This window comes from Monoraphidium neglectum (assembly GCF_000611645.1).
Source record: "Monoraphidium neglectum strain SAG 48.87 unplaced genomic scaffold scaffold00954, whole genome shotgun sequence".
Lineage (NCBI taxonomy): Eukaryota > Viridiplantae > Chlorophyta > Chlorophyceae > Sphaeropleales > Selenastraceae > Monoraphidium > Monoraphidium neglectum.
In genome coordinates, this window is record NW_014012674.1 from 1 (window position 1) to 8149 (window position 8149).

The 8149-nt window shown below is 65.7% G+C and overlaps 2 protein-coding genes across 2 annotated transcripts in view; one reads left to right on the forward strand and one right to left on the reverse strand.

Annotated features, from left to right (window-relative positions):
* Positions 1-605: 605 nt before the first annotated feature.
* MNEG_6063 (hypothetical protein) lies at positions 606-4502 on the forward strand (the record flags this gene model as incomplete). The annotated part of the gene is made up of 10 exons (XM_014045459.1): positions 606-620; positions 954-1007; positions 1395-1509; positions 1827-1922; positions 2271-2470; positions 2868-3042; positions 3402-3454; positions 3685-3723; positions 3999-4119; positions 4399-4502. 10 exons carry the CDS (start codon positions 606-608, stop codon positions 4500-4502), a joined length of 972 nt encoding a protein of 323 aa, XP_013900913.1.
* Positions 4503-5452: 950 nt separating this feature from the next.
* The window catches only part of MNEG_6064 (Phytoene dehydrogenase), a gene marked incomplete at both ends in the record, with an annotated part of 3455 nt that continues 758 nt past the window's right edge, over positions 5453-8149 (reverse strand). Inside the window, 5 exons of the mRNA XM_014045460.1 lie at positions 5453-6071; positions 6379-6734; positions 6951-7049; positions 7289-7349; positions 7733-7910. Coding sequence (XP_013900914.1) covers positions 5453-6071; positions 6379-6734; positions 6951-7049; positions 7289-7349; positions 7733-7910 — 1313 coding nt within the window. The remainder of the gene's footprint in view (positions 6072-6378; positions 6735-6950; positions 7050-7288; positions 7350-7732; positions 7911-8149) is intronic.

The following is an 8149-nucleotide window of genomic DNA, read 5'->3' on the forward strand; positions in this document are numbered from 1 at the left end:
GTGGACAACACCTGTGAGGTCTTGAGGCCTAGTCGACACGGCTCCCCCCGACCCTCTCTTCTGTGTGTTGTCCCGCGCCGCAGGTCGCCGCCAGCTACGCCGCCGGCCGCGACTTCGGGGCAGCAAAGGCCAACTTCGAGGCGACCAATCGGGCGGCCATCCACGCGAGCCTGCTCATGCTGTACTCCTGGGGCGGGTACCTCGTGTCGCAGGTGGGGGCGGGGCGGGGCTGGGCGATCCTGGGGGCGTGGCAGGCAACTTTCAACTGTGTATCGCGGCGAAGCAGCAAGGCTTCTTGGCAGGAAAGTGTGCACGTGCCCGCGTGTCAGGGAAACAGGGGTTGGCCATCGCCCGCGTTGGCAGGCCTTGCAGGGCTGCGGCCGAGGCACGCGTGCTCGGGTGCTCCCCGGAGCGCCTCGGGGCAGCTGGAAGCGAGGGCGCACGCGGGCGGCGCCTCCAGTCAATCACGTCCATCCAGCCCTGCCCCCTCACCTCCCATCCATTGCTCGCCCGCGCACTCGCGCGCATTCGCTGCCCGCCACCTGCTGCAGGGGCTGATGCCGATATCTGTCCTGATCAGCGGCATTGGCTTCACTTTTTCTTTGATGTACGCTACACAGGTGGGTGCTGCTCGCTGTCACATGTGTGAGTGTGTGTGTGTGTGTGTGTGTGTGTGTGAGCGCGTACGCGTGTCTGAATATATGTGGTTTGGCACCCTGGAAGCCGTACAGCCTTTGCCTCTTGCTGGGCAGTGCAGGAGAGCCTAGTGTGCTGCTGCTTTGGGGACCTTGCTATGATGGATGGGGCAGAGTTGGCACGTCAGCCTCAGTAAAGCGTGCTGTCTCAAGGGGCCGTGCGCGCGCGTCCAATCGTGGCGCCGTGCCACCACACGCGCGGAACCCCAGGCCATAAACCTCCTCCTGTGCAAACTGGCCCCACTCAACTATTTGCAGGGTGCCGTCAACACGCTCTCAGACCTGCGGCGCGCATCGGGCGCGTTCGACCGGGTGGGCGCTCGCGCACGGCCCCCTGGGCACGCTTGCAGGGGGCTGCCCGCTTCCCCTCCAACGCGCGCCCAGACGGCACCCTCGCCCCCGGCCTGGTGGTGCACCTGGGTCCTTCCTCCGTTGCGGGAGTGATTGGTTGCTCACTGTCGTGCAAGCGTGCGAGGCCAATCAAAGACACGTGCGACATGCGCCTGCGAAAACCACAAGTACACTACTAATCTGCACATCACACACACACGCACACACATGTGCAAACGATTAACCCATACAACACATACCGTCATACACCACGCTCGCCCACGCAACCACAACCCCGCACGCCTCCCCTATCATCCCACCTCTCATCATGCGACCCGGTCACCCCACCCCCCGCCCCCACCCCCCCAGGTGCGCAGCCTCGTCCAGACCAGCGACCCAGACCCCTCGATGTACGGCGCCCTGCCGCCTGGCGCCTGGTGGGAGGTGGCCAACGGCGCGCAGCCTGTGGTGGAGCCCTATGCAGGTGTGTGTGGTTCTGTATGTGTGCGTGTGTGCGAACGCTTGTGTCGCTGGGACCACGTGTGCACACGAGCGAGGGGCAGAGAGGGCACAAATTGCCAGTGTGTGTACGGTGGGTACCACGGGCCGGCTGGAGCAGGAATTGAGGGCGCTTTGTGTCATTTCCGTGCAGCTTTGGTGCGTCCGCAGCCCGCCTGGCGTCAGATGCATGTTTTTGTGGCCATCGCTGCAGTCCACAGCGGTGATGCCGGCTGCCCGGCCCTGCACCCGCCTCTGCCGTAACCGCGCACCCGCACGCACACTCGACCGGAATTTGAGCAGACAAGGCGGGCGACGCGGCCGTGGTGGCTGCCAAGGGCGGTGACCTGGAGCTGCGGAATGTCTGGTTCTCGTACCCGCTGCGCGCTGACCTGCCCGGTGAGCCAGATTGTTGCCGTCGTTCGTGTCGGTGACGGTTGTGTGGCCGGGTGCAGAGGAGTGCTTGCACCTCGTGCGCCGAGGGCCCGTGTCAGGGGGTTGGGGAGGGGCGAGGGCCCCAGGCAGTGCAGTAGAACGCTTCAGCACGACAGGGGCCGCGGCCGCCAGGGGCTCAGTGCCGTGCTGCTCCGCCGGGCCCGCCGGCATCCCCCAGCCACCCACCTGGCACCGCCCGGCCGCAACACACGTGCCCGCTGCCATCAAAACACACGCGCCGGCCCCTCCACGACGGCCAGAACCACCCCGAAACCGCAGCTGACCCCATGACCCGTGCCCCGCCCCCTGCAGTGCTGTCTGACGTCAACCTGACCCTCCGGCGCGGCACTGTGACGGCCCTCGTCGGCCGCAGCGGCGCCGGCAAGTCCACGGTGGCTGCGCTGCTCTCGCGCTTCTACTCGCCGCAGCGGGGCGCAATCTTGCTGGGGGAGGCTGAGGCGGGCAGCTTCACGCGTGGGGAGTGGGCGCGCGCCATCGCCATGGTGTCGCAGGTGAGTACGCTTTGGGAGCCTGCCGGCGGGCGGGCACGAACGAACAAAGCATGCTTGAGCAAGCGCTTGCATGTGTGCTTTTCGGCGTTTATCGGTTTGTGCGTGCGTGTGTGTGCCGATGTGCACCGCTGGAAGTTGCCAGACGCCAGGGGGTCTGGTGAAAGATGTCCAAGCTTGGCCAGGTGTTGCAGCGGTTAATTCAACCCAATATCCACGCCCCATCAACACTCGTACACCACACCAGCCAATCTCCGCACCCTCGCACGAACACCCCGGCCCCCAGCAATAATAGCATCGACCAACCACCTCTACCAACCACCTCCACAACAACCCCGATCGATCATCCCAAGTAACCACCCCGACCAACCACCGCGCACCCATTCCACCCCACCCCCAGGAGCCCGTTCTGTTCAGCGGCACCATCGCTGACAACATATCTTACGGCCGCTTCGGCCGCTGCTCCCTGGAGGAGATCCAGGCGGCCGCCGAGGCCGCCAACGCGCACGAATTCATCAAGCGGCTGCCAGACGGCTACAAGACCGTCGTCGGGGAGAGGGGCACGCTGCTGTCGGGTGGGCGTCCAAGGGGGGTGGGGCAGGGGGCGCGCGCGGAGCGCCCCTGGTGCGGTGGGCGGTCTTGCATGGGCCCCACGGGGTCATCGGCCGTGTTGCATGGGCCTCTGGTGCAGTCGGCACGGGCCGCTTGGTGCAGCTGGTGGGTTCCAGGTGGCGGCGGCATTGACCCCTGGGGTGGTCATTGCGTCCTCAAGGGCCGGCCAGAGCCGCGTGCTCGACCGCGCACCCCTTTCACCCCGTCGGTCGCGCTCCGTGTGCCCCTCTCACCCCGTCGGTCGCGCTGGTCGCACCCCTGCTGATGCCGCCCCCCTTGCGTCCGCTGCCCCTGCTCTCTCCCGCCCCGCCCCGTCGCCCAGGCGGCCAGCGGCAGCGCATCGCCATCGCGCGGGCCCTGCTGAAGGACTCGCCGGTGAGACCCCCAGGACGTCGGTCATCGGGCCCTTCGCTGACCTTGGTTGCCCTCTGGGCTTCGCCCATGATCACGCTCTCCCCTCTCATCCCCCCGTCTCGTGACCCCCATGCGTCCACCCAACCACCACCAACGCCTCTTGACGACCTCTCCCCTAACATCATCTGATGATCTCACCATCACCATCACCACCTCCTGACCTTCACAACCCGCACTCCAAAAATAAACAGGTCATCATCCTGGACGAAGCCACCTCAGCCCTCGACGCGGTGAGGGCCGCACCGTAGAGAAAGTCCGTGCGCCGGGCTGGCGCGGTGGTGGCGCCACCTCACCACCCCCCTCTCTCCTGCGGCTGGCACTAGTCTGCCCGCCCCTGACCCCAAGGCAGTGCTTACTCGGCTCAACTGCATTCTCAACATCACATGGCTATCAGTATTTTCCTGTATGGTCTGTGCGAGCTGTCCAGTGACCCCTCCCCAAGCCCTTGTCGAAACCGCCCGAAACAAAGCATCCACCTGATGTCACTATGACATCACCACGACAGGTCAGCGAGAAGCTGGTGCAGGAGGCCATCCAGCGGCTGGTGGCGGGGCGCACCGTGCTGGTCATCGCCCACCGGCTCAGCACGGTGCAGGCGGCGGACCAGATCGTGGTCATGGCCAACGGTGGGTGGCTGTGTGGTGTGGGTGGGTGTCTGTGTGCATGTGTGCTCGCGTGTCTGTGGGTGCACGTACACGTGAGCTTAGGGTGGGGCCGCGTGCTTCTGCGTGGCCGTTTGGGCGCTTACATGTGTGTGTTGTTGATTGTACTGGATGTGCGCGTGTGTGTGTGTGTGTGTGTATGTGTGTCCCCACCAGTCGTTGACCCCCCTCCCTCTCATCCCCACCAACCCATTGTACACTCAACAAGCCCACCCCTCACCCCAACCCCCTACGCCCCCGCAGGCCAGATCGCGGAGCGCGGCACCCACGAGGAGCTGCTGGCAGCCAGCGGCCCCTACTCGGAGCTTATGAGCAGCCAGGGCATGATGCTTGGCTACTCCGTCTGAGACGCACGCGCGCCTGCCACAGGGACACCGCGGCGCGCGGCGACGCGCGCCGCCGTCTCTCTTCCTTCGTGCACGGGGTGCATCGAACTGCGCCGCCCGGCTGCCTTTCCGCCTGCCCCTTTGCGCCAGGCTGCCGCGCCTGGGTGTTGAGCGCCGCTGCGCATGCGCAGCAATCCGGGGCGTGCTGCCTGGCGCAAGCGCTCGCCAGCAGTCTCTCACTTTTGAGGGCCCCATCGAAGCCATTCCGCCAGGCGCCACGCAGCGAAAGACCCCGCATGTGGGCGATTTACGCAGCCGCCCTACCTAAACCTCACCTCCCAACTCAGCAGAGCCCCGCTCTGCTGCATCCGCGGTGCCCCTCGGCCGTGAGCTGTGTAACCTCTCATGCCTCCAGCGCCGCCTGCGCTTTGAGGCGGAGAGCACGTCTGTTCGCGCGGGCCTCACGGAGCAACGCCGCAGCACCCCTCTCGATCAGCGATGCCGCTCTCGACACCCACCCACGCACACGCGCACATCGTACGCGCGCGCGGCGGCGCTGCTGTAGGGGCAGGCATCTTCTTCCGCCCCCGGCCGGGCAGGCCAGTCTTCGCAACCAGGCAATCGCCGTTTTGTGCTGCTGACACGTATCTGTCCTGTGTACGTCTACTCTCCCTCCCCCACGGCTTGCGCACAAGGCCCCTTGTTGGCTTGTGCCTCTTGACACAATCCCTTGTCTTGTTGTATGAGGCTGCTGCTGATCCCTTGGCTTTTTCACCAAGTTTTGTCGGCAATTATAGTATCAGCACCACCACCCCTGTAAATTCTCAACCAAAACGCTTGTCGGAGTTACAGAGTCGGCCCAACTTCCGGGCCTGGCCTGCTGTGTGCGAGGAGACTGTCCCTCCGGCCCAGCTCGACAGTGCTGCAGGCAGGGACAGACACACGCAGATGTGCTGGGGCGCTCGACCCCGTCACGCGCGCGCGGCGGCGACGCCGAGGCCCCGCAGCACTCGCCCCACGCATTGGTCCGCCCCCATCATCACCAACGGCACCCCGTTGCCCGGCCGCGCGCTCGCGCCCACAAAGTACAGCCCCGGCAGCCGCGGGTCCTCCGGGCCCGGCCGCAGCAGCGACAGCTGGTTCAGGCCGTGAGACAGGCCAAACGCGGCGCCATGGGTCAGCCCGTAGCGCCGCCGCCACTCTGGGGGGTCAATGACCGTCTCATGCACGATCGCGGCCTCGAGCCCGCCGTCGGCCACCCCCGCGTCGCGCAGCGTGCGCAGCACGGCGGCGCGGCCGGCGTCGACCAACGGGCCGTAGCCGCCGCCGCCGCCGTCTGACCCGCCCCGCTCCTGCTCGTTGGCAATTGGCAGCAGCACCATGACGCTGTGGCAGCCGGGCGGTGCGGCGGACGGGTCGGAGCGGGAGGGGCAGTGGACGTAGAAGTTTGGGTGGGTGGCGAGCTCGGCAGGCGACCGGGCGCGGCGCCAGCTGGCGCGGCTGTCGCCGGACATGAAGACGTTGTGGTGCAGCAGGGCGTTGAGTGGGGCGTAATCCTTGACAGCCCAGTTGAAGGAGATGACGCCCGCGCTGCACGGGGGTTGCGGTCGGGGAGGGGGGCCGGGAGGGCGGAGCAGCTGTAGTGGGGGAGCGGGAAGAGGTTGGCTTGGGGTATGCAGGCCCCTTGACAAGAGTTGCGGGGCGGAAGTAGAGCGTATTGCTGAGTGCTTGAAGGGCACGCCATTTTTAGATATGAGGCATCGGCATTTTCATGAAACACGCATGCACGCACACCTACACACATATGCACACGCACGCACGAATGCACATGCTCTACAAGGAGCCAATGCACATGGAAGCAAATGCACATAGAAGCCAAAGCGAAGCTGCCAGGCACCTGTACTCAGCATCCTCCAGGCGCCGCCGCCGCTGCCGCGCATGCTTGTGTCCCGGCCCCTCAGGCGCGCCCTCCGCCGGCGCCACCAGCCCCAACGACGCCGCCACGTCCACATTCGTCACGACTGCATCCGCAAACAGCCGCTCGCCTCCCTCCAGCTCCACGCCCGTCACCCTGCCACTGCCGCCGCTGCTGCCACCGCCGCTGCTGCTGCTGCCGCCGTTGCTGCTGCCGCTGCTGCTGCTGCTGCTGCTGCTGCCGTTGCTGCCCTCATCCACAAGAATGCGCTGGACGCGCGCGCCCGTGCGCAGCTGGGCGCCGTGCGACTGTGCTATGCTCAGCAGGCTGTTGCGCACCTGACAAAGCACAAGACAGCAGTGCGCAGCACACATCAGCACAAGCGTTGCAGCAGTGGAGGCTAATGGCAAAATAGGCACCATCCCAGGAGCACATGGGGCGGTATTAGCGATTCGCAGCAGGCGGGATGGCGGTCCAGGTCAGACTGCACCAACCAGCGGGAAGGGCCTCCTGGGGATGCGGGGGGCCAGGGGCAGCCATGCCCGCCCGCGCACCTTTTCGAAACCGCCTACAGGGTAGAAGACGCCGTCAGTTAGCTCTGTGGCGGCCAGCAGGCTGAAGACCCCCGGGGCGTTGTAGGGCGACAACCCCACCTGTCATGGGATGCGAAAATGCGGCAGGATGGGGCAGCGCGCGGTGATGTCACCGTGCATGCACAGCGGCACGCGCGACCCTTGTGCGGGCAAAGGGATCGGCAGCGCGGCGATCTTGCGATGCAAATCCAGTGCGCATCAGCAGGCCTGTGGGGTGCCTCGCAGCAGTGGCGCGACAACAACCATCCAAAGGCAGTTCAATTACTGTCCAGAGGCAGTCCGAAAGCAGTCCGGCTCACGTAGAGGTCCTGGAATGACAGGAGGGCGCATATCCGAGGGTCCCTGAAACGCCGCACCAGCCTGCGGCACCGAGGGCAGGCGGCAACAACACCCAGCTTGGACAAATGATGACGCAGCGGCATGCCGCATGGGTCAAAAGAGAAGCCGTTTTTTAGGGACGACCCACTGACCCTGCTTGGCTTGTTGTGCTGTCATAAACCACTGAAACACACACACACACACATACACACACACACACGCACATGGGCACATGCGCACGCGCGCGTGCACACACACGCACGCACGTGCACGCGCACGCGCACACACACAAGCACGCACGCACACACACGCCTCTCACCCCACATGATAGACATGTACACACACACGTACGAGCGTGCGCAAACAAACATGCGCGCACACGCACACATACACACACACACACACACACACACACGTGCCCCCACCTGCCGTGATGCTGTCCCAGCAGCTCCAGCACGTCCACCTGCCCCAGCAGCGGCAGCAGCCGCGCCGGGTCCAGCAGCTCGCCGAAGCTGTCCACGTCGCGCGCTATGAAGTTCTCGGTGCCGACCACCAGCGCGCGGCGCGCGGCGGCCAGCCAGGCCACGTACTCGGTGCCGGCGCCTGCGTTGGCGGCGCCAGTGGCCGGGCAAGGGGAGTTTTGGGGGCGGGTGGATTGAGGGGTCGGTGCACGTCCTTGAGGTATACACACGGCCCAGGAGAGAGCACAAGATGAGTTTATTCGGCTCACAAAATCCCAGCCAATGCGTACCCAGCTGCTTGCAACCACTGCTTCTGGGTGGGCTGTGAGGTTTGCGATGTCCAGTGCAGGGGCCCCTACCCCATCAGCCCCCCCCAACCCC